This window comes from Sturnira hondurensis, unplaced genomic scaffold (assembly GCF_014824575.4).
Source record: "Sturnira hondurensis isolate 20B ecotype Veracruz unplaced genomic scaffold, ASM1482457v3 Scaffold0009178, whole genome shotgun sequence".
NCBI classification, from domain to species: domain Eukaryota; kingdom Metazoa; phylum Chordata; class Mammalia; order Chiroptera; family Phyllostomidae; genus Sturnira; species Sturnira hondurensis.
This window is the reverse complement of record NW_028081809.1, coordinates 778,407-804,235: the sequence shown is the minus strand read 5'-3', so window position 1 is coordinate 804,235 and position 25,829 is coordinate 778,407. Positions and strand designations below refer to the sequence as shown.

The following is a 25,829-nucleotide window of genomic DNA, read 5'->3' as shown; positions in this document are numbered from 1 at the left end:
CCTTCAGGAGCCTACCCAGAGTCAACCACGTTAGATCAAAAGACTCTCTTATCACCTGACAAGTCACAAGGTTGCCAGAACCTGGAGTCAAAGGCCAATTTATATATTTTCTGTTATCTCACAAGAGGATGTCATTGTTTATGTAGAAAACTTCAAGGCATTTTCAGAAAAGTCCTAGAATAAAGAAGTGAGTATACAAGCTCACAGGAGACAAAATAAGCATACAAAAATCAATTGTATTTTTATATACTAGCAGCGAACAAAGGGTACCAAAATTTAAAATATACTGTTTATAATTGCTCATAAAAATTTAAATATTTTGGTGCCAATTTAACAAAACACATGTAGCACTTATAGGCTGAAAGCTACTAAATATTGATAAAAGCCGACCTAAAATATGTAAAGATGTACCTTATTAATGGATTGAAAGACCCTTTACCTTTACAGCTGTGAACTCAGAAGGAAAGAGGAGGCAGCAGCCTGCTCTGAAGTTTTTAGGCATGTCCCATTGCCAGGGGCAGTCTGAAGCTAGAGCCTAAAGCATTAATAAATGGATGCCATCCATAGAAATGACTTTCATCTGATGCTCAACCTCAGTGAAGGGGAACCTGGCTTGTTGGGGCCTCCGTGTCTGGGGATCACGTCTGCATATGCACGGGATCCCCAGGATGTCAGCAGGTTCTGGCTGCTGTTGGGCAGGCAGGATGCACACAGGCCCCGCACTGCCATTGGGTAGAGGGGAACCAGGAGAGGAGGGCTGGCTGTCACAGGGGCTGGTCTGCTTGCTTCTGTACTGGGGGCTGAAGGGCTGGGGTTCCTGCAGTATCTCTCCAGTGCTGAAGGAAGAAGACTCCTCTCCCTATATGCAATTTTTTAAAATATGAAGATAATTTCACAGTGAAACCATTAGCCCACCACAGGCAATTTCAGCTATAATTTGCAGCTCTCATCTCCCACACTGTCATTTTTGTTTTATATTCACTGGGATGTGATTTGTTTTTAGAGAGAAATCTCAAGGAGTAGCAGTTCTGACGACTGCTGTTAACCACCGCGTCACTCATGGATATTAATGAGGCTGCAATGCTGAACAGTAAATTAATTTCCCATGTATGGGGGCTATCTGAATAACGTTCAGATTCCTCTCTAGAGGAGGCTGATTGACTCTGGGAAGAAGCTGCTGCCTAGGTGGCAACATGAAGGTTACTGCCACCTTCGCTGGCTTAATTTTGTCCACTTTATCCCTCCCTTGCATTTGAAAAGAAAAAAATCAACTGGTGTTCTTGGCTACATGAAAGCAGCAATTGCTTTTAGAAAGCTTCATATGCTTTCTAACACACACACACACACACACACACACACACAATTTTTTCTAGCATTTTAGTAGACAGCCTGCTTTCATCTCTCTAAGCAATTTCAGTACCTTTAAGGTTATGTGGAAGACTTTCCTCTTTACCCTGAAACTCTTTTATAACAGTTTTAGTGATACAGAATAGGTTAATGCTTTGTTTGGGTTAAAGAAAAAGAGTGCTTCCTATGGGAAAATTATAGATGGCTTTTCTAGATCAAAGATAATAGAATAGGGGGTAATCCTAGGAACTGGGGAGTAATGGTAATGCCTGTGACGATGGCACCTCCACACCTTGGACACTTGCTAGGCATCAGGCATGGCCTTAAACAAGCGCAGGCAGCCTTTCACTTAGTGCTCACTGTCACTGCTGGCCCCATCGTATGGTTGAGGAATCTGAGGCTCGGCAAGTTTTTTGTGACTTGCCCAGGATAACACTGCAGATGTGAGGGTCTCTTGTAAACCAGGTGTGCCTGATCCATAGCCTGGGTTGTAAGCACTATCTCCTTCCTCCCCTCCTGTGGTGCCTGGGGTGATGTGGTATTGGTCCCAGGAGGGCTTTCTGTGGGTAGCATTAGACACCAGAAGAGTATCCAGAACAGACTCAATGGCAAGGCACCCATTTGCTGCTGTTCGCTGTGGAGGGGCTTGAGCCCTAGTGCATTGAGTCAGACCCCTCTTGTTTATATAACTGAATCTCTAAGAAGAAGCCGGAGTTGGCCACCCTTGAGATCCAGGGTGGCTCAGGCCTGCTGTTCTACTGCTTATTTATGGTCAGGGTTATGCTGGTTATAACCTAGGTCTGTACTGTTGTCCAGAAATGGCCACTCCACGGAAACACTGAGACAGTGCTGCAGGTTCTTCTGTCTTCTGTTGTCTCCTATCTGAAGGGCTTCTGGAGTCTCCCCTGGGGTCATCCAGCTGCTTGTGGAAGGACATGGCCTGATTCCAAACCCCGGGTTCTGCAGCCTGCTCCATGGGGCACTACACTCTGCACCCTCGAGGACCGGAATGTCAGTCCCCACTGACCACTGGCCACGACTTGGGACCCATGAGTCCCTGTGGTGGAGAACCTTTGGTTCTGGGTGTGACCTTTGAGAAAGGGAGAGAGAACAGCAAAAACTTGTTATCTCCACACTGTCTGGTTGAGAAAACGTGGGCTCCATGGTCTGCATCTGTGGGTTCGGGTGGCTCCCTGCTCTTTACATAGACTTTTTGACACTGACAGTAACGAAGCACCCTCATTTCTTTCCATATTGGAAATATTCTTGTGTTTAAAATGCCATCGTCCTGGATCCATCGTGACCACTGAGGATCATCTCTTCTGGTCTGTGGTGGTTGGACTGACAGAATGTGGAGGGCTGGAAGGGAGCAAGGTGTTTGGAAGGTGCAAAAGTTGTTTGTTGGGACCCCTTCAGGATTGAAGGAGCACATTGAGAACTCTTCCTTGGGGCCATTTTACATATTTAATCACAATTAATGCTATAATTAAAGAAGCATTTGTCTATATTCTGTATGCACACACACACACACACACACGCACTTGAAGTATGACAGCTAAAACATGGTGATGTAACACGTCGAGCCTGACCTTCAATGCAGGGCTGCATGCAAACCAGCTTGTGCCCTGGGAAGTCCTGGGGCGAAGGCAGAGGCCCAGACGTGGCGCTCCTCTTCTTTTTCTGGTTTGACGGGTGCCATTCAGAGTAGGCCGATGCAATGATGCTGCAGCAGGAAACACGCGAAGCAATTACCTTTCTAGTGGGCCGCTGGCCTCCTTTGGGAGAAGAGACCAGGGGGAGCGCTGGGAAGGTGGGCACGTGGCCACCCCCAGAGGCTGCGCTGCAGCAGCCGCGCTGGTGATTAATAGCCGTGTCACTTCCCATGAATGTTGCTGTGAGCAGCCGTGCTCAAAATTGAGTGGGAATGAAATAAAACAACCCAAAATAAACGTTTCCTCTCTTTCTTATGAATTGCTGGGATCCAGAAATAGCTTTTCAAATCTATAATTTTAAACAGCATCATTCACAGCAGCTCAGAGCCTCAGCTTCGTCCTCACTCACATGGATGTTGTGGGCATACATGTCACTGTTGTTTTCAAAGACCATGAAAAATTTGAGCTCAGTGACTTTGAGGTTTTTTTCCAGAACTGAAATAAAAATTATGTTTACAGAGAAAAATATAGCCTTTACATGTATTTTTTAAAAAAAATAGTAGCCCAGTGGAGGAAAAAGATGGGAAGACTCTTGCACCCATTTGGATGGTAACCTGGAGCAGTAAGGACATCTGGCAGGCAGTTGCTGCTGGCCGGTGGCAGGCTTGCAGCCCTAGGAGCTGTATCCAGGGCAGCTTGCCAGGACGTAGCAACCAGAGGACAGCTTGGACCTCATGGCCTGCAGTGTGGTCAGCTGGGAGCTGAGAGCATAAATAAGAGGGTGACCACAGCATGGCCCCGGCAGGGTTGCCACACAGTCTGTGCCCTCTCAGAGCACGGGCTTGAGGCCCTTCTCTCTGCTGCCTCTGCTGGAGCCAGGCTTCCCACTTTGGGGCAGTTGGTGGCCATCAGAGGATAACCTCTGGCTGTGTCTCGGGCAAGAGAAGGACCATTAGCCTTTTGAGTCATGTATTCCCCTGGAGAAGCCAAAGAACACATCTTACAGATGAGAAGCTGGCGAGAACCTTGGCTCAGTGCTTGGGAACTTTGTCTTGGGCCAGAGGGAGGGAGGGAGAGAGTGTGGGTGCTGCCTGTCTTCTGCCCACTCATTGGTTTCTTTCTGAGTCCATAGTAAACAACACAAAACAAACCAGTGGGGGTGGGTCTGGTGGCAGGGTGGACCCTTTTTTTTTTTAAATTTTATTTATTTATTTATCTTTAGAGGGGAAGGAGAGAGGGAGAGAAACATCAATGTATGGTTGCCTTTTGCGCACCCCCTGCTGGTAGTTAGCCTGCAAGGAACCAGCCTGCAGCCCAGGCATGTGCCCTGACTGGGAATTGAACCACGATTGTCTGGTTCGCAGGCCCGCGCTCAATCCACTGAGCTACGCCAGCCAGGGCAGGGTGGACCCTTTTTTATTTGCCTTGTCTACCTGTGGCTTAACTGCACAGTGCTCCCACCCAGATACTGTTGTCAGAACACCGAGTAAGAAGCAAACATTCCAAGGAACAGCAGTGGGAAGGCGTGTGGAGGGTGGGTACAGAGCTGTTGAGAGGTGGCGAACTTTAGCCTGTCCTTCTGCTTTCAGTCTTTCCTGCCCTCAGTGAGGTGTGAGTCCTGCCACAGCACTGTTTTAAAACAGTTTTATAATTGCTCAGGGATGGTGAGGCCAGCAGATCAGCAGATGACCTCGATTGAAAAGGTAACTTCTATCAGAGCTCCTAAGAGGAGGGCCACGGCCTGATGGCCCCTGGTGCCTCACAGGGCCAAACCAGAAGCACCAGGGGCCATCAGGAGGCAGAAGGAACAAAGGTGCACATAGACAAAAGCCTTTATTGTGGTTTCAACGGGAAGGAATGAGTGAGGCAGGGTCAGAAGGCTGAATATGGTTAGGACTGGCTAGTTTGAATAACTTTGAATAACTTTAAGTTGCATGGGGGCTGTCTCTGGTCGTCTGCTACCCAGACCTGGAGAGATTCGGGCAGTGGACAATGGTGCAGAGTGGAAGCGTTGGACAAAGGCATTGACTGGGGATGTGGGCTCTGCATTGGTTAGTTTGTGTTGGAAGATGTGCTCACAGAGGAGTCATTTGCTCTCTCTAGGAAAGGCTGGCCCCAGGAGGGGCAGTCCCTTCGGTGTCAGCAAGGGCCCAGATGTCAACGCATCGAAACCTGTGGTTAATACAGGTGCACACATGCCAACAAGAAGGGAAAAGTCATCCTGTGTGGGAGGAACAACATGAGATGCTTGGGCATCCTGAGGAGTTGCAGCTTTCTGCTTAGACTGGTTTGGTTTTGGTTTTGAAGAATGTGCTGAGGAGGAAGAAGGTTTAAGTGGAGAGAGGAGATTTGGCTGAGCCACCAAAAGTGGTGTGTGTCAGTTAGGGCTGAGGGTGACTGCAAATGCAGACCTCCGCCTGGATAGAGGCCCAGAATGGGAAGGTGTCTAAAGGGGCTTAGCAGGAAAAACACATCAACAAAAGGGCCCTTTCACCAATTCAAGGCCAACAGAGGTCCACAATCTGGTGCGGTGAAAGGAGAAACTTTATTCAGGTGAACAGTTTGCAAATTGGGGAAATGCAGTCTCAGGTAGAAACTGAACGTGTACTCCCTGGACACAAAGGAAAAGCCACTCTTTAAAGAAAAGATTTTATTTATTTATTTTTAGATAGAAGGGAAGGGAGGGAGAAAGAGAGGGAGAGAAACATCAATGTGTGGTTGCTGCTTGCATGCCCCCAACTGGGGAGTTGGCCTGCAGGGCAGGCATGTGCCCTGACTGGGAATTGAACCAGCATCCCTTTGGTTCACAGGTCGGCACTCAATCCACTAAGCCAAAACCGGGCTAAGGCTACTCTTTACAGAGAAAGTTCTTGTCCTGGTTTCTGATTGGTCCATTTTTATGCAAATGAGGAATCCAATATTTCACTCTCTAGTATCCAATATTTCTGATTGGTTGAAATAGCACGTTCTCATTGGTTGTTATGGAGCTGCTCTGACTGGTCAGTAAAGATGCAAACAAAGCTCCCGCTGGGGTGGCTCACTGGACTGAGTGCCAGCCTGGGAACCGAAAGGTCACTGGTTTGATTCCCAGTTAGGGCATATGTCTGGGTTGTGGGCCAGGTCCCCAGTTGGGGGTGTGTGAGAGGCAACCCATTGATGTATCTCTCTCTCATACATGTTTCTCTACCTCTTTTTCTCCCTCCCTTCTTCTTTCTCTAATAATAAAAAAAAAGATTCAAATAATATAGGTATGCAGTTTTGTATGTCTCAGCCCATTGGTCAAAAGATGATGCCAAGAACCTCTTTATAAAAGTTTGCTCAGACAATAGGAACACAGTGCAGGAGGCTTGGCAGCCCAGTCTGTGGCTTTTCCATGAAACACAGTTTGCATGAGAAGCCTCAGTATAAACAGTGGCTCCTAGTCTGTGTTATGCTCTTGAGCCCAGTTAACCACAAGGAGTCCTTGGTAGGTATATTTCTTCTGGAGTTCAGTATATTGTTGGGACACTCAAGTACAGCCAAATTTGGTTTCTGAGGCACCTGGGTGTCACTCTGTAGGAGCTGGACAGAGCCATTATCTCTCTAGGATTTCTCCCTGTGAATTCATAGACTAGCAGTGGCAGAACTTAATCAACAAGTTGGGTTGCTGGTATGAATTTATTCTGGATGAAAAAATAAATCCACTGTGGCAGGGGTTAAAACTCAGGGTCTCCCTCTGGTGAGTGACAGGGCTCAGGGGACTGCAGGGGATAGCCAGGCTACTGCTGAAGGGCTGGAGGCTTCTCAGATCCAGGGGGTCACACCATAGGCATGGGTTTCGAGTTGCCAGATCCTCTCAGTTTTCAGACAGGCTGGAAATTCAGGTCTTGTGAGATTTCCCGAGTTTTGTGAGTCACCTTGTATCTTGGTGGAATCTTAGCTAAACTCTCTCCTCCTTATCGTCACATTGGAAGGCACCAGGCAGGCCTGTCATATGGACTCTTTCTGCTCTGTACCTGTCACCCCAATTGAATTGTGATGGTCAAAGAGAAAATGGGATGATTATAAGGTGTGCCTAAACTGAGAAACTGAGGCACACTAGGGCAGGGGTCAGATCCAGCATCTAAGATGATCCCTGAGTCCTAAATATATTAGGAATATATTTTACTGATTATGCTATTACAGGTGTCCCAATGTTTTGCCCTTTGCCCCCTCCACCTGGCACCCCCTATTCATTCCAGCATTCCCCCTACCTTAGTTCATGTCCATGGGTCATACGTATAAGTCCTTTGGCTACTCCACTTCCGATACTTTTCTTAACATCCCCCAGTCTATTCTATATCTACCAATTTGTACTTTTTAATCCCTGCAGCTTTCCCCCCATTCTCCCCCTTCCCTCTCTGAATTGATAACCCTTTAGATGATCTCCATATTTATGATTACATTTCTATGCTGCTTGTTTGCTTAGTTTGTTTTTTAGATTCAATTATTCATAGTTGTGAATTTATTGCCATTTTAATGTACCTAGTTTTGATCTTTTTCTTAAGTAAGTCCCTTTCACATTTCATATACTAATGGCTTGTTGCTGATGAACTCCTTTAGCTTTTCCTTGTCTGGGAAGGACTTTATCTACCCTTCAATTCTAAATGAAAGCTTTGCTGGATATAGTAATCCAGGCTGTAGGTTTTTGCTTTTCATCACTTTGAATACTTCTTGACGGTCCTTTTTAGCCTGCAAAGTTTCTTTTGAGAAATCAGCTGACAGTCTTACTGGGACTCCTTTGTAGGTAACTATCTGCTTGTCTCTTGCTGCTTTTAAGATTCTCTCCTTATCTTTATCCTCTGGCTTTTTAATTATTGTGTGTCATTATGTGGTCCTCTTTGTGTCCATCTTGTTTGGGACTTTGTGCTTCCTGGACTTGTATGCCTATTTCCTTCACCAGATCAGGGAAGTATTCTTTCATTATTTTTTTGAATAAATTTTCAACTTCTTGCTCTTTCCCTTCTCATTCTGGCACCACTATGATTTGAATGGTAGTACATTTGAAGTTGTCCTAGGGACTCCTTAGCCTGTACTTGATTTTTTTGACTCTTCACTTTTTGCTTTTCTGATTGAATGTTTTTTTTTCTTACTTATGTTCCAAATCATTGATTTGATTCTTGGCTTCGTCCACTCCACTGTTGGTTCCCTGTTTTCTTTATTCCACATAGTGCAACCTTCATTTCTGCCTGAGTCTTTTCCATGCTGTTGAAATACCTAGTGACTTCCTTGAACATCCTAATAACCAGTGTTTTGAACTCTGCATCTTATAGATTGCTTATCTCCATTTCATATAGTTATTTTTTGAGGTTCTTTTCTTTCATGTGAACCATATTCCTTTGTGTCCTCATTTTGGCAGCTTCCCTGTGCCTGTTTCTATGTATTAGGTAGAGCAGCTTTGACTCCCTGTCTTAGCAGTGCGGCCTATTGTAGGAAAGCATACCGGTAAGTTGTATGGGGCAGAGCGTAGGTAATCCCCAGGGCCAGGCAACCCATGTGAACCAGGTTGATGGAGTCCCAGACGTGGTGTTGCTCTGCGGCTCTGTGTGGGGGAGGGCTCAGAAAGGGGCAGTGCTGCTCCCTGGCTTCTGGAGTTTTGTCCAGGAGGAAGCTGTCCCCCAGTACTTGCCAGACACTTTGGTTTCTCCCTGTATGCCACTGGTGCTGTTCCTGTTGCTGCACCAGTGCTGCAGCCTGGAAGGAGTGAGTCTGTGTAAGTCCTAAGTCTACTGTGGGCTCTTTAAGAAGAGATGCCTGAGACTCTCGCAATTTCCTCTGTTGCCCCAACCCCCCCACTCGTTTTCACAGACAGAAGTTAGGAGGACTGATCTTTTTGTTGCTGAAACCCTGGGCTGGGTGATCTGGTGTGGGGCAGGGATACTTCGCTCCCCAGGCATTCCTCCTGATTTTTCTACTGCACATGGATATGGGACCTTCTCTTCCGTGTCTCTGTGTCCCCGCGTCTCCACCCCTGCTACCCTTCTGGATGAATGTGACTTCTTTAATTCCTTAGTTGATGGACCCTGATTTTCTGACGGCTCTCCCCTGTGGTCTTTTTTCACATTTATTTTTATTTGTATTTTAATTGTTGTTCAAGTACAGTTTTCTGCTTCTTATCCCCGTCCCAGCCCCACCCCCCAGCCCTCTCCACCTCCCTGTGGTCTCGAGTGAGCTCCTCTGGCCAGGCTTTAGCTGCACATCCTAGTTGTGAAACTCATTCATTCTACACAGTGAATGTCTGCTGTGTGCTGGGCCCAGACTGGGACTGCACACTCAAAAGCAGAAAATTTGATGGATGCTGTGAAAAATTGTTCTTATAATTAACTTTTCAACAAAACAAAACTGAACTAAATGGTGCTATAATCAGCCTTTTCTTTTGTTCTCACTGTGGGTGAAGGGCCCTGAAATGCTCTTCTGGTAGCACATGGGGAATACAGGGATTGACAGGTGAGTGGGTAATTGGGGAGCATGCACATGTCTCTCGTGCTCACATTGCCCGGTCTGCTTCTGTGTCCCAGGCTGTGAGTTCAGTGACTGGGCCTGGTCTTCCCGACCCAGGTTTATCCAGTGCTTTATGTGGTACCGGCATGAATAGGCATGTGGATGTCCCCCAGCAGAGTGAGTAATGTGCAGCAATGTCTAATTTTAGTAGAAAGTATTTTAGACAAACAGCTGTAGAAAAATGTACACTATAATCAAGCATGTAAAAATGGAAGTCAAGTGCATGGGGACAAATGGACTTTGTAAAAGGACCTGACATTGTGATGACACCATTATTGGGGTTGTGAGTTTTTAGATTGATTTTGCAATGATCCAGCAGAAGTTGAGAGGTTTCCTTCGGCTTGCCAGGCCTCCTTTGGTGCCATGCCCTGCTGTGTCGGCTGGGGTGGACTGAGGTGGACTGAGGAAAGGCCTGCCAGTGTTCCTCAGACGACCGTCTGTGGGGTGTCAGACTGCCTGGGAAGTCGTGCTCCGGGGAAGGAGCCTGGGCTCACAGTACTCGGAGCAGCTGTCCTGCATGCTCATCGTCATGGTGTCCTCATCACCTCCCACCCACACTACAGGGCCGGACACGAATTCTAGATGCCTTAAGCAGTAAAATGATATGGTGCCCTTTAAAAATCACAAATACAGATAGTTACTAAAGTATTTAATTACATTTAAGAAAGTGTTTGTCAAGTATAAAAATTAAGACAAATTGCTGCTTTCCTTCTCACTTGGAGTGATGGATGGATGTCCTCACTTCACTGGTGTCTGAAGCATAAGTGTATCTCGCCTGTTTGATAATGTAGCACTGTGTGTACCTGTATGTATATGCCTGTGTACATGTGTGTGCATATGAGCACATGTGTGCATGCCTGCACACATGCACATGTGTGTGTATGAAATACTCTTGAGAAATCAACAAAAAGGTCAGAGGCACTCAAAGACAGGATGCGGCTCCATCCAGGACTGTAGAGCATCTGCCTGCCTGGAGAAAAAGGCCGACCTCCCACCGGCGAGGGATGCTGAAAGATTGGTCCATGGGTGTTGCCTGTGAGGACAGTCCCACACTATGTTATAAGCTGCTCCGAGGAAGGCCTCAATTCACACTGACACAATGGCCTTAGACCAAAATGCAGCAGTGTTGCATTTGGGGGCACAGGATTCAGGGTGCGGTGTGGAGAGCACCTTCTCTGTGGGGAGACTGGGGAGCCGTAAGTGGGCTGACAGTAGTGGCCTGGCTGTGAGTCTGACAGGAGCACCAGCATTACTGTCGCCTCCTTGTAGAGAATGTCCTTTCGAAATATGTTCTAAGATGTTGCTCCAGTCCTATTAATTATGTCACAAACTTAGTAAAGCTGAATAATTAATGATCAAGGGACACTTGGAACTGTGAAATGCCATGTAAATGTTAAGGAATAAAAATTACTCTGTGTATTAAATAGATGTGCTGTTTTAAAAATATCCCATGTGGGAAGGTTAATTTCCAGAGGAGCTGAAAAACTTTCCGTTTCACTGTCTTCAGGAACTTTTTATATCTCATTGTCTCACCCCCAGTTTCAAAGACTTTGTATTCTGTATTCTAAGGCATTAGAATGGCTTCAATACAAGTGGCTGCTTGGTTCTTTTAGCTCTGGGAACAAAGTTGCCTAATTGGCTCTGGGTAAAACTGTGTCTACTTGATTCTTGCTAGCTGGAAGTAGTTTGGACCCAAAGAGAAGGAAGAGGTCAAGATCATTGATTACCAAATGCAGAACCTTTGGCTGATGCCTAACCTGGCGACAACCTTGGCCCTGATCTTCACCGGCAGGTGAGACGACCCTTGGGGTTTACTTTCTCAAGGTGGGTTAAGGCTCTGGCACTACTAGGAGTGAAAAGAGAGGCTTCATTTTCTTTCATCCTTCATTTCCTCACTGTGAGCATGAAAGAGGTTAATGTGGTCCTGAGGTTAAAAGTGGTGTCCAGACCCTGACAGTCTGCATATCCAGATGAATGGGATCCTCAGAGAACTTGAAGGGGCATTTCTCCTGAGTTTTTAAGGGAAAGAGACTCAAAGACTTCCAATTTCCCACCCCTGATAAAGGCTCTAATGTACAGTAAAGTTTTCAAAAATAGGTCAAGGTGTGTGAATATGTTGGGAGCAGGGGAGGAGTCAGGCTTCAATAAAACAGCAGTAATAGTACTGTAAATTCACACCGAACCTCAGTTTTACACAGGCTTTTTCATTCATTCCTCCTCACGGACCCAGCAGGTTGCCTGAGCAGTTATGGGTCATCACATTCTAAAGATCAGAAAGTTGGGATTTGCCAGTTCTGGTCCTGACACAAAGCTCCTGAAACCCTTGTGACTTTCTGGTTGATAAGAGCATCTTTTGTTCCACTGAGGAGGGCTGCTGGATGAGGACTGGACACCAGAAAGATAAAGCCATGATTAGAAACTTGGAATTTTCAGCCCCGCACCCAATTCTGCAGGGATGGAGAAGAACTGGAAATGGGGTTATTGATGGATCATGACTCCATGGTAAAGTCTCCATAAGACCCAAACATACAGGGTTCAGAGAGCTTCCTTCAGGTTGGGCGAACATGTGGAGGTGTAGGGAGAGGGGAGCCCAGAGTGGGTGTGGAAGATTCACGCCCCTTCCCACGTGCCTCATTCTGTGCCTCTCTTCCCTCTGGATGTTTATCTGTGTCCTTCATCCCATCCTGTTATAAATAAAGTGGACTCTATAATAAATGGGACTTCATAAGAAGTAGAATGTGCTCTCCCACACATACAGCACCACAACTCAGTGAATAGGTTGCCCCACCCTGGAAAATACCCAAGGTTCTGCCTCTTCCAATGTAATAGGTGTGCTGAGGCAAAGAACGATGGGCCAAATGAAAGAACCGATCGAAACTCCAAAAGTAGAAGAAAAAACCTTCAAAAATAGAACTAAGTGGTGAAAAGATAGCCAACCTATCAGATGCAGACCTCAAAACACTGGTAATCAAGATGCTCACAGAAATGGTTGAGTATGGTTGCAAAATAGAGGAAGAAGTGAAGGCTGTGCAAATTGAAATAAATAAAAACATACAGAGAACCAACATTGAATGGAAGGAAACTGGGACTCAAATCAATGGTTTGGAGCAGAAGGAAGAAATAAACATTCAACCAGAACAGAATGAAGAAACAAGAATTCAAAAAAATGAGAAAAGGCTTAAGAACCTCTGGAACAACTTTAAGTGTTCCAACATCTGAATCATAGGGGTGCCAGAAGGAGAAGAACGAGAGAAAGAAATTAAAAACTTACTTGAAAAATAATGACAGAGAACTTCTCTAATCTGGCAAAGGAAATACACTTCTAGAGTCCAGGAAGCTCAGCCCTAAAGAAGTTGGACCCAAGGAAGCACACATCTAGGCACATCATAATTACATTACCCAAGATTAAAGATGAGGGAATCTTGAAAGCAACAAGAGAAAAGGAGACAGTTACCTACAAAGGAGTTCCCATCAGACTGTCAGCTGATTTCTCAAAAGAAACCTTACAGGCAAGAAGGGGCTGGAAGGAAGTATTCCAAGTCATGAAAGGCAAGGACCTACATCCAAGATTGCTCTATCCAGCAAAGCTTTCATTTAGAATGGAAGGGCAGATAAAGTGCTTCACAGATGAGGTCAAGTTAAAAGAGTTCATCATCACCAAGCTCTTACTATTTGAAATGTTAAAGGGAGTTATCTAAGAAAAAAAAGAAATGTCAAAACTATGAACAGTAATATGATAACAAATTCACAACTATCAACAACTGAACCTGAGACAAAAACAAAAACAAACTAAGCAAACACCTAGAACAGGAACAGAATCACAGAAATGGAGATCACATGGAGGGTTATCAGTGGGGGTGGGAATAGGATGGAGGAAGAGGTACAGGGAATAAGAAGCATAAATGGTAGGTGCAAAAGAGACAGAGGGAGGTTAAGAATAGTGTAGAAAATATAGAAGCCAAAGAACTTATAGGTACAACCCATGGACATGAACTAAGAGTGGCAAGGAATGCTGGAAGGGGTTTCAGGGCACAGGGGGCTAACAGGGAGAAAAGATTAGGACAACTGTAATAGCATAATCAATAAAATATACTTAAATTTAAAAATTTAAAAAACAAGATAGATGGGGATGTTAATAAATAGTGTAGGAAATGGAGAAGCCATTTGACTTATATGCATGAGCCAGGGACATGAACTAAGGGGGGGGGGGAATTGCTGGAGAGAAGGGTGATACTGGGTGGAGAGGGGCAAATTTGGAACAGTTGGGGCAACTGTAATGGCATAATCAATAATTTTTAAAAAAATTAAAAGAAAGAAGTGGAATGTGTTAGTGCTTCAAAGGACAAGAAAATTACATAATAGATAGCCAAGAAAATTAGTAAACAACCCACACAATGGGAGAAAGTACTTACAAATTATATACTGGATAAGGGATTTGTATCTGTAACACATAAAAATTATTACAATTCAACAATAAGATGACTAATAACCCAATTGAAAAATGGACAAGATCTGAATAGATATTTCTTCAAAGAAGATATACAGATGGCCAATAAACACATACAAAAAAGCTAAAAGTCATTATTCATCAGGGGAATGCAAATCAAAACAATAGTAATATACTACCTACATCCACTCAGACAGCTAGAATAAAAAAAGACAGATACTAATAAAATGTGTGATTGAGGATACGGTGAAGTTGAACCTTTGTGCATTGCTGGTGCGATGTCAAATGGTCCATTCACTTTGGGAGACAATTTTCAGTTCTTCAAATCTTAAACGTGAAATTGCCATAACCCAGCAATTCCCCTCCTAGGTATATATATGCAAGAGAAATTAAAGTGAATATGCAAAAACTTGTACATGAACATTCACAGCAGCATTTCTAATACCCCAAATGTGGAAATAAGCCAAATGTCCATCACCTAATAAATGGGTCAACAAATGTGTTATATCTACACAATGGATTAGTATTCATCAATGAAAAGGAGTGAAGGACTGGTATGTGCTCCAGCAGGAGTGAACCTGGAAAACATTATGCCAGGGGAAAGAAGCTAACAACAAGAATCATATTAAATTGTATGATTCCACTGATATGAAATTTCCAAAATAGTCTGGTTCGGGGGGACAGAAAGCAGATGGGTTGTCAGACTGGTGGCTAAAGGAGGGAGTGAGCAGTGACTGCTAACGGGTGTGGGGTTTCTTTAGGGGAGGATGAAATTGCTCTCAAATTAGATGCTGGTGAACTCACGGCTCTATAAATATATTTATTTTAATGGAATTGCTTTGAAAATTTATTTTCCAATCATTTGTTAATGTCATATGAAATGTAACTGATGTTTAAATATTGTCTTTTTATCCTGTATTCTCACTAAATTCACTCATTAGATCTGATAGTTTTTTATGGACTCCGAGATTTTCTATATTCACAATCAGATCATGTGCATAGTTTCCTTTCTCCTTGTCAATTTGTATGACTGCTTTCTTCTCTTCGCCCTGTCGGACTGGCTGAAACCACCACGGCAGCACTGAATGGCAGTGACGAGAGGAGGCAGCCTTTTCTTTCTGATTTGAGAGGAAAGTCACTTACCATTTTCCCGTTGAGTGTAAATACTCACCCCAGGGTCTTGTGGGCGCCCTTTCTTACACTGAGGAAGTTTTCTTCTAGTTGGCTAAACGTTTTTATTGTGGATGTTGAATTTTGACTAAAGGTTTCCCTCTTTTATTTGTCTTATGTATGCAGTTGCTATGATTGGTCCAAATTTGACTATTGGAAGCTCTTTTATGTTGACTCCCCTATCTTATTTTTTCTTTTAATCCTTTTGCTCAACTCCTGCTAAATCTGTTTTTTTCCCCATCTCAAACCATGAAGAAACTTCCTTAGCTGTGGACAAGGCTGCTTTGTAATCTTAATATTTATAAGACTATTATTTTCATCTCTCTTCTTTTATTAATGATATGTTAGAAAACACCTAGCTAGTGCATGAAGGTTTGTTAACACTTTTTAATTGCTATGCCATTTCCTATTGTTCTCACATCCGAGGTGAGCCACCAATTTCTTATGGGAAACTCAAGGCTTGTCCCTGTTTTTCCACAAATAGTGTAGTGACCAGACAGCCTGGATACTCTCATAAAGTATCAATTAAGGAAATTCTGTTAATACACCATGCTTCCTTATGAGTCTGGCAGAAGATGGTCACATAGATACTACATAAACTGGACGAGGCATGGAGGGTCACACCTTACAGAGCAGTTATTTCCAGAGCAGAGGTGTCAAATGCCTGGCCTGTGTGTCCCTGTTGCCACTTTTCACTCCTTGTGTGTAGCAGACATCCGTGAGTGATGACAGTTCTTTTTCCCACCGAGCTCACTCCTGTATCCTTTTGAAGTGCTCACTCTTTTTGTTAGCACGTCCTTAATTTATGAGAGCAGAAGATGCTCCAGGGTCATTTACTCTTCCCTCTTCCTGCCCAGCCCCAGAATTTCTGGCTCCTTTTATCAGAGAATGATGTTTAGAGCCAGAGATCTGGGTGCTGGAAGTGCTGGCTACTACTGGAGGGTCACCGTTCTAGTCCCTCTCAGAGGACGTGGCTGGGAAATGTATGTGACTATCAGTATATGTAGTCAACTTTAGAGATGGGTCGCACTGATGCGTGTGACCCCAGTCCAGCAGCACAGGATTTACTCCAGCGATTTCCCCTTTCCGTGGTTGTCACTTCTTTCTCTGATGGTGAGAAATCTGGCTCCTACTATTTACAGTACATTTTCTTTTTCTTTCTTGTTTTTTTCCAATATATCTTTTAAATTAAAAAAGTTAAAATTATAGTTGACATACAGTATTATTTAGTTTCAGGTGTACAACATAGTGATTAAACGTTTATGTATAACTTAGAAAGTGATCCCCCCATAAGTCTAGTACCCATCTGACACCATACATAGTAGTTACGATATTGTTGACTGTATTCCCTGTGCTGTACTTTAATTTGCATGTATAGCATGGTCAAACAAGAAAATGTATTGTAGCCCTGTGACTATTTTTATAACTAGCAATTTGTAAAAATAGTCACTAGGATATAATACATTTCGTGTTTGACCATAGTATGAATGTAAATTAGTTTCAGAATTGAAAATCAGTACCACTGTGAGAAAAAGGTTACCAACTAGACGAGACAGTGAGTGAATAGCTCTTCTTTTCTTTAGCCTAATCTAACCGTTCCATGCTAATGTCTCTGGAAGCATTTCTTTAGCTGCATTCCTTTGTTTTTGATATGTTATATTTTCATTTTCTTTTTCTTAGTTTTATCTCTTTTTTAAAATTATATTTAATTGATTATGCTATTACCATTGTCCTGAGCCTTCCTCCTTTGCCCCCCTCCACCCAGAAACTGCCGCTCCTTCAGGCAACCGCCACCCCCCCCGCATTGTTCATGTCCATGGGTCACGTGTACAAGTTCTGTGGCTACTTCATTTCCTATAGTGTGCTTTACATCCCCATGGCTATTCTGTAACTATTTGTACTCCTTAATCCCCTCACCTCTCCACCCATTCCCCCACACACCTCTCCCATTGACAGCCACCCCACTGGTTTTTGCAGCTAGAAGTTGTGGGGACATGAATTATTACATTATTCCATGTAATAATGGTTTGGTGATGATGAACTCCTTTAGATTTTTCTTCTCTGGGAAACTCTTTATCTGCCCTTCAATTCTAAGTGACAGCTTTGCTGGGTAGAACAATCATGGCTGTAGGTCCCTGCTTTTCATGACTTTGAATATTTCTTGCCAATCCCATCTAGCCTGCAAAGTTTCTTTTGAGAATTCAGCTGATAATCTTATGGGAAGCTCCCTGTAGGTAACTAATTTCTTTCCTCTTGCTGCTTCTAAGATTCTCTCTTTATTTTTAACATTTGGCATTTTAATTATGATGTATCTTGGAGTGGGCCTCTTTCCATCCATCTAGTTTGGGACTCCCTTGTGCTTCTTTGACTTGCATGTCTATTTCCTTCACCAAATCAGGGAAGTTTTCTTTCATCATTTTTTCAAACAGACTTCTAGTTTCTTGCTCTTTCTCTTCTTCTGGCACCCCTCTGATGTGAATGTTGGACCTCTTGAAGTTGTCCCAGAGGCTGCTTACACTATTGTCATTTTTTTGGATTATTTTTTCTTCCTGTTGTTCTGATTATGTTTTGCTTTCTTATGTTTGAAATTATTGATTTGATTCTTGGCTTCATCCACTCCACTGTTGTTTCCCTGTAAATTGTTCTTTATTTCAATTAGTGTATCCTTCCTTTCTGACTGGATCTTTTTTATGCTGCCGAGGTCCTCACTAAGTTCCTTGAGCATCCTTATAACCAATGTTTTGAACTCTGCATCTGATAGATTGCTTATCTCCATTTCATTTATTTCTTTTTCTGGAGTTTTGATCTGTTCTTTCATTTGGGACATATTTCTTTGTCTTCTCATTTTGGCAGCCTCCCTGTGTTTGTTACTATGTATTACGTAGAGCTGGTTTGACTCTGTGTCTTGATAGTGTGGTCTAATGTAGTAGGTGTTCTGTAGGGTCCCGTGGCACAGCCTTCTCTATTACCCAGTCTAGGTCCTCGAGGTGCTCCTTTCCTTGGGGCTAAATACTCCCTTCTCTTGTAGCTGAGCCTTGGTTGCTTTTGGCAGATCAGTGGAAGGGATTTACCCAGGCCAGTCATCTGCAAGGATTGGCTGTGACCACCAAATTCCCCCGTCCATGGAGGATCAGCTGTGCAGGGGCAGGGTGCTGGTACTCTGACATGGTCTGTAACTGCCAACTGGGTGCACTGACCCTGTGGTTTCCTGGGTGGTGCACGCTAAGGTCAGCCCCCACCTGTGTTTTGTCCAGGGCCATTCTGCCTGAGCTATAAAGCAATCTGAGTTGGCTGCCACTTGTGCTGGACTTGGACATTCCCAAGTGAAGCCAAGCTGTTAATCCAGGCTGACTGCTGCTAGTGCCATGCCTAGGCTATTGCTTGTTTGAGAGGACTTAGGATGGTCCTGTAAGTTGGGTGGGGTGGAGCCTCTAGGGATCTCCAAGGTGGGTAAAACAGTGTCAGCCAGGTTGATGGAGTCTCAGATATGGCACTAGCCTGCCAGCTGTGTCCGGGGAGGGTTCATACAAGGGACAGTGGCTTCTTCTCACCTTGATGCCAGATACTTCAGTTGCTCCCTGTATACCGCTAGGGCCTTTCAAGCTGCTACCCTGGTGCTGAAGCTCAGAGGGGTGAGTCTGAGTAGCTGAGTCTATGTGTGGGTTCTTCAAGTAAAACTGCTTGGGGCTCCAGAAGTTTCTTCTGCTGACTCAATCCCTACTGGTTTTTGCAGCTAGAAGTTGTGGGGACTTATCTTCCTGGCCCTGGAGCCCTGGGCTGGGGGACCAGGTGTGGGGCTGGGACTGCTTGCTCTTGAAATATCCCTCCTGAATTTTTATCCACCACACGTGGACGAGGTACCAGCTCATTCTGCATCTGCACCCCTATTACCAGTTTGAATGGATATGGTTTCTTTAAATTCCATAGTTGTCAGACTTCCATTCAACTCAATTTCTGATGGTCTTGAATTGATAGCTGTTCTATGTTTTAGTTGTCATTTTGATGTGGTTGTGCGAAGAGGTGAGCCACATCTGCCTATGTTGCCATCTCAACTGGAAGTCTTCATTTTCACTTTCATTCAGTTCAAAATATTTAAAAGTTTTCCTTGAGACATCTGCTTTGACTGCTTTGGTTATTTAGAAGTCATAGTTCAAGAGAATCCTTTACATGAATTCCATTCTTCTAAATTTACGGCCCGCACACACCCCCGCACAGAGGCACACATTGAGAAGAATGCATAGTTTGTTACAGCTGGGAGGACTGTTCTGTCAATGTCTGTACGGTCGGTTAGGTTGACTGGCGGAGCACCTTACTGGTTTTCTGTGTACTTCATTCTGTCAGTGACCGAAAGAAGAGCATTGGCATTTCCAAAAATAATTATCTATTTGTCTCATTTTTGAAATTTTTAGATGCTTACACATGTAGGATTGTTTTGGTTTCATGAAGAATCAACTCCTTTATTATCATGAAATTTTTTTCTAAGTCCCTGAAACTATTCCTTGTCCTAAGCCTATTTTGTTGTATTAATATAGGCACTCCAGGTTTCTTTTGTTTAATGTTTTCATAGTGCATTTTTCTTCACACTTTTCTTTTAACCTACCTATATTTTAAAGTGGTTTTCTTGTAAAACAACCTATAGTTGAGTCTTGGCTTTTTAAATTTACTTTGAAAATCTCTAACTCTTAAAAGGTATGTTTAGACTAATTGCATATAAAATGATCATTGACATTTTTGGATTAAAATCCATATTGTTAGCTGATTTTTAAACTCTCCATTTTTTAAACCTGGCTGCTCTTGTGTTATTGGACATTTTTTATTGTTCCATTTTATCTCTTTTATTGATTTATTTATTATTTGTTCTTCTTTTAAAAATATTTTAACTGTTTTTACAGTTAAAGTTTTATAGTGTAAAGATTTACAGTGTAAATCTTAGTGAATCAGAGATTACCTTTAAATAATATTATACTGCTTCCATGAAGAACAACTGTAAGGGACTCACGGACAAAACCAGCGGGGGGTGAAGCAGGGGAGGGAGGTGAGGATGGCGGGGGTGGGGGGTGGTAAATGCAGACAACTGTACTTGAACAATAATAAAACAATTAAAAATAAATAAACAAATAAGTAATATACTGCTTTCCATATGGTATAAGGGTCTTAAACACTGTACTCCCAATTCCTCCTTCCCATCTTTTTTCTATTATTATTTTCATATAATTTACTTTTAAATGTGTTATAAGCACACAGTACATTGCTATACTTTTTGTTTTACACAATGTCTAAGGAAAGTGGAATTTTATTTAACCTTCATTTATTTCATTTCCTACACTGTTAATTTCTTTGTGTATATCCAAGTTTCTAACTGATACCATATTTGTACTGCCTGAAGAACTTTTAACATTTTTTTTTGTAGAATAGGACTGCTAGTGATAAACTCTCCCCATTTTTTGTTTTATGAGAAAGTCTTTATTGCTCCATTCTTTGGGGAAAGGCGTTGCCAATAGATACAGAATTCTGGGTTGAGAGTTTATTTTTCTTGGTGCACATTAAAGATGTCGTTCTGTTGCCTTCTTGATTTTTCAGTTCTCATGAGAGAACAGCCGCCACTTTCCTGGCTGTTTCCTTGATACTTATATATTCATACTCTAGCTGCTTTTAAGATTTTCTTTGGTTTTCACATTTGATTATCCTGGCCTGGGTGTGGTTTTATGGTTTTGTGTGTTTGTGTCTTTGTTGAGCCTCTGGGATGTGTGGGTTGAAGTTTTTAATCAAATATGGAAACATTTTTGCTATTATTTCTTCAAATGTTTTTTCCTGCCCCATTCTTTCTTTCCTTTTCCTTCTGGGCTTCTAATTACACAGATGTTAAACTACTTTGTACTGCCCTGCATGTCACTGAACTGATTTTTTTCCTATCCTTTTTTCTCTGTGCTTCAGTTGAAATAATGTTCATGGATCCAACCCATATTCTCTGCTCCTTTCTTATGCAGTGTCCCGTCTACTGGATAAGAAGTGCCTGTCCCTTCTGGAATTCAGTTCATCGAGGCTTCCTGCAGTGTTTTTACACTATTTACAAACCCACGACACAAAAAGTTCCTAGACCACATAACAATGAGCGGCTACATGGTCTGCATTTCTGTATGTTACACTTGCATCTTTATGTGGAACAGAAAGTGTCCCGTGCATCCATGCTTCCTTTTTTTCCCTCTCCAGTTTTATGTTTTAGCTTGATTTAAACTTAATATAACTTATTTTTAAAGTGGTGTATCGCCACTCCTAATAAAAATTAAAGTTTCTCTTGATTTTTAGGGAGATGCTCCCCAAATGCCAACATCAGAGAAATAGAAGTCACAGTTCTGGCTTTTGATTTCAAGGTGAGAAAGGAGAGGAATTTCAAGAGGAGTAATTAATGGAAATTGATTAACAAAGCCTGGATCCCTGACGGTGAGCCGTGCAGCCTGGGACAGGTAGCATGGACAGGACAGGTCAGGGCTGTGCCCTCGTCACGCTGCAGTCTCACTGATGACCTGGACCTTTCTGATTTTCTTGACTCTCACCTACCTCCCTGTACCCTCCATGGTCCCCATGTCCCCATCACAGCTCTGTTGTTCCTTCACTTTCATTTCTTTCCCTCTGTCCCCTGATTGTGGCTGGAGGTGAGCCACTGAAAATCTGGCTGGAGGGGTTCCCAGGAAGAAGTGTCACAGTAGGGGGAGAGGTTGTCCAAGTCCTAAAACAAGCCCAGGGAGAAGCTGGCGTTTTCTGTGACATCTTCTAGTTTTTTTTGTTTCTCACTAGTTCATGGACCCTGTTCCCTCTCCTTCGATTTATGAGGAAATAGTTTAATGAAGTTGGTTGTTACATGACAAAATTTATGCTAGTACCTCTCCCCTGTCACACACCCTGCTTTTCTAAAACTAAGGGTATGAGCTGTGACAGCAAGTTCCTGCCTCCGGCCCTGTTTCTGTTTGTTAAAGCCAGCAGTCCTACTCACTAGGTCCTGAACGCACAGAGGTGCTTGAGTCTGACAGGGACCCCACTTTGTGGAGCTTGCCGTGCCTTGTCTGGTTTTACGGGAGCAGGTCAGCAAGCAGACCGTGTTCCCTATCCCCTTCCGTCCCCATGGCCTCCACAGGCCTGGAGACAGGGAGGCTAGTTTGGCCCTTGGTGAGCCCCCATCCCCACCCTGCACCACTCACATTCTCTTGCCCTGGACAAACCTGTTGGGTCCAGGAGCAGCTCCCACTTGCTACTGTGCTGCTGGACAGTGCTGTCTGGCTGAGGAGAGGGCTGGCTTTGTGGGGCCTCTGAGTGAGGTGATGGCCTCCTGAGGAACCTGTCAGGGCCATACTTCCTGCCCACCCTCTGAAGAGCTGGCAGAGTTGGCCCTTCCTCCCTGTCCCCTCTTGGGCATTAGGCACCTTTTCAGGCCCTATGGACCAGGTAGCCAACAGAATGGTTACAGTCCCTCCTGGGTGGCCTGTGTGGCCTGATGGGATGCCCATCTCCAGCTTTTGGCCATGGGTGCTTATCCTGGAGTCTCTTATTAACCTTCTCCCATGGGGGCTGGGCATCCAAAGCCTGCTTCCTACTGCTGAGAGCTGGTTGTGCCCTGGGTGCTTCCTAGCTCAGTGCCACGCCCATAGTGACAGACACTGGGACCTACTCAGTACGCATACTGCAATGCCTAGCTGATGCCCTCTGGGTTCTCCTCCACTGACTGGCACGGTGAGTCCTCCTGTGGTCATAGCAGATACTCAACGAACTTAGTCATTGTAGTTACCTCCTAAGCTTTCTGCCCCCATCCCACCAGTGACCACATTCCACTGAGTTTTCCTCCTACACTGAAACCTCCCACCCAGACCCTCTTACCTGGCTTCTCACACCTCCCTCTCTTGGCCCCCACACCCAGACTGGCCCTTGTCAAATCTGTTTTCCACATACCTGAAATGGAACCTGAACCTGAATTCCCACTTGCCTGCTGGGACCCTCTGGTGGCCTCCAGTGTCTTTTGTATGGGGTGAAACTCAAGCCCCCTCCTGTGGCCTTGGAGCACCTGCCCTGACCAGCCCTTGCCAGCCTCTACCCCATGTCTCATTCCTTTTGTCTCCCACCATGGGCTCTGAGTTCAGGCTCCTCCTTTCCTTGGCCTTTCTTACAGGCACCTCCCACCATGCTTCTATCATTTACCTCTCATGTCCTTGCTTTCCTTCACCTGGTAGTTCACACAGTCATCTTTTGAGATTACAGTTCAGGTTGTCATGTCCTCCAATACACCTTCCCTGAGCCCCTCCTGGAATAATGAGCCTTTTATAAGCTTGGAACGGTAACCTGTGTCCCACTGATCACTGACCTGTTCCTCTTGGTCTGTGGTTGTAAGTTCCTCGAGGCTAGAAATTATGGTCCTTACTTTGGCATCTCTTCATCTAGGAGTGCTTGACTCTCGCACGTGGGGATTCCAACTGAATGAAATTACCTTGTGCAGTTGCGTACACTTGGAGCTTTGCTTTTAAACGTTCTGATGATCTCTGAAACAGAAGTTACACATTGTGAAGGAGGCCAAGATCTGGCCAGCTGAGGTCATTAGCAGAATCACCCAGTGGGATTGGCTACAAAATGAAGTTCCCAGCTTAGAAAATGACCAACAGCTTTTAAAGAATGTCAGTATTTGTGGTGTGCCAGCCAGAAGGAGTGTTCTGGGTCTGCCTCTATTCTTATTGACTCCAGGCCAAATGGCCAACTCAGCACCCAGGCTGGGTTCCTGGCCATGCGGGGCCAGAGTGCCGTTGTGCTGCTGTCTTTCAACTGGATCCAGTCATTCTCTATGGCAATTTCTTCGTATCCACCACCTGTAAGGATAAAATGAAGGCAGTAGCTCACATTTTCCGTTGCTTTACTGTGTTTCAGGCACTAAGGTCCTAAGATCTTATGTATAGTACCTAATTTAATGCCTCATTTTGATTCAACGAGTTTCTCTCTTTGTTTTTAATTTATGTTTTTATATCACTTAGAACCATTCCTGGAATGACGTAAGATCTCAAAAACACTTGTTGAAAGAGTGACTGATAGAGTGATACTCTATAGCTTGCATGTACTCATCCAAGTCTTGTCCTTGTCAAAACATGGAGTTGAGGATAATTAAACTCCCTAGATATCTCTCACCAAATGAATTCTATTGTTAGTGCATGGAACTGTGGTTTTAACATAATATTGATATCTTATTATGCCAAAAAGTCTTACTTGCTCTTCTTATGTAAAAGAAATTTTGTAGTCAAATCCTGCTTTCTTGCTGACTTAGTGGTCTTAGAGATACTGTATCTGCATTGCCCAGGAATCTTGCCTTGATGTGGGGAGATGGGGGGTTCTAATACTTAAAGTAGATGTAACCTATAAACAATATCTTGCATTTCTAGAGGACTTGCCTATTAAATAAACATGTTTGGTAATAGGGAATAAATTTGCCATAGATCCCTACTAACTTATTTATTTATTTAAAAGTATATTTTATTGATTATGCTATTACAGTTGTCCTATTTTCCACCCTTTATTTCCCTCCACCCTGCACACCCTCTCCTACCCACATTCCCACCTCCCTTAATTCATGTCCATGGATTGTATATATAAGTTCTTTGGCTTCTACATTTTCTACACTATTCTTAACCTTCTCACATCTATTTTGTTCCTCCCATTTATGCTTCTTATTTCCTGTACTTTCCTCCCATCCTCTCCCCTCCTACTCCCCACTGATAACTCTCCCTGTGATCTCCATTTCTGCGATCCTGTTCCTGATCTAGTTGTTTGCTTAGTTCATTTATGTTTTTAGGCTCAGTTTTAGATAGTTGTGAGTTTGTTGTCATTTTACTGTTCATATTTTTGTTCTTCTATTTCCTAGATAAGTCCCATTAACATTTCAAATAATAAGAGCTTGTGATGATGAACTCCTTTAACTTGACCTCATCTGTGAAGCACTTTATCTGCCCTTCCATTCTAAATGATAGCTTTGCTGGATAGAGCAATCTTGGATGCAGGTCTTTGGATTTCATGACTTGGAATACTTCTTTCCAGCCCCTTCTTGCCTGTAAGGTCTCTTTTGAGAAATCAGAAGAGAAATCAGCTGACAGTCTGATGGGTACTCCTTTGTAGGTGACTGTCCCCTTATCCCTTGCTGCTTCTAGGATTCTCTCCTTCATTTTCATCTTGGCTAATGTAATTATGATGTGCCTTGGTGTGTTCCTTCTTGGGTCCAATTTCTTTGGGACTCTCTGAGCTTCCTGGACTTTCTGGAAGTCTATTTCCTTTGCCAGATCGGGGAAGTTCTCCTTTATTATTTGTTCAAATAAGCTTTCCATTTGTTGCTCTTCCTCTTCCCCTTCTGGTACCCCTATAATTCTGATGTTGGGATGTTTAAAGATGTCCTGGAGGTTCCTAAGCCTCTCCTCATTGAATTCTTGTTTCTTCATTCTGATTTTGTTGAATGTTTCTTTCTTCCTTCTGGTCCACTCCATTGATTTCAGTCTCAGTTTTCTTTTATCACTATTGGTTCCCTGAGAATTTTCCTTCATTTCACTTAGTGTAGCATTCATTTTTTCATCTAATTTGTGACTAAAATCAACCAGTTCTGTGAGCATCCTCATCACCAGTATTTTGAACTGTGCATCCAATAGGTTAGCTATCTCTTTGTTGTGTAGAAGTATTGG

General features: G+C 43.6%; 1 protein-coding gene across 1 annotated transcript in view; it reads left to right on the top strand.

Annotated features, from left to right (window-relative positions):
* The window catches only part of ACOXL (acyl-CoA oxidase like), a 263,368-nt gene that overhangs the window by 85,827 nt on the left and 151,712 nt on the right, over positions 1-25,829 (top strand). Inside the window, 1 exon segment of the mRNA XM_037056729.1 lies at positions 11,201-11,310. Coding sequence (XP_036912624.1) covers positions 11,201-11,310 — 110 coding nt within the window.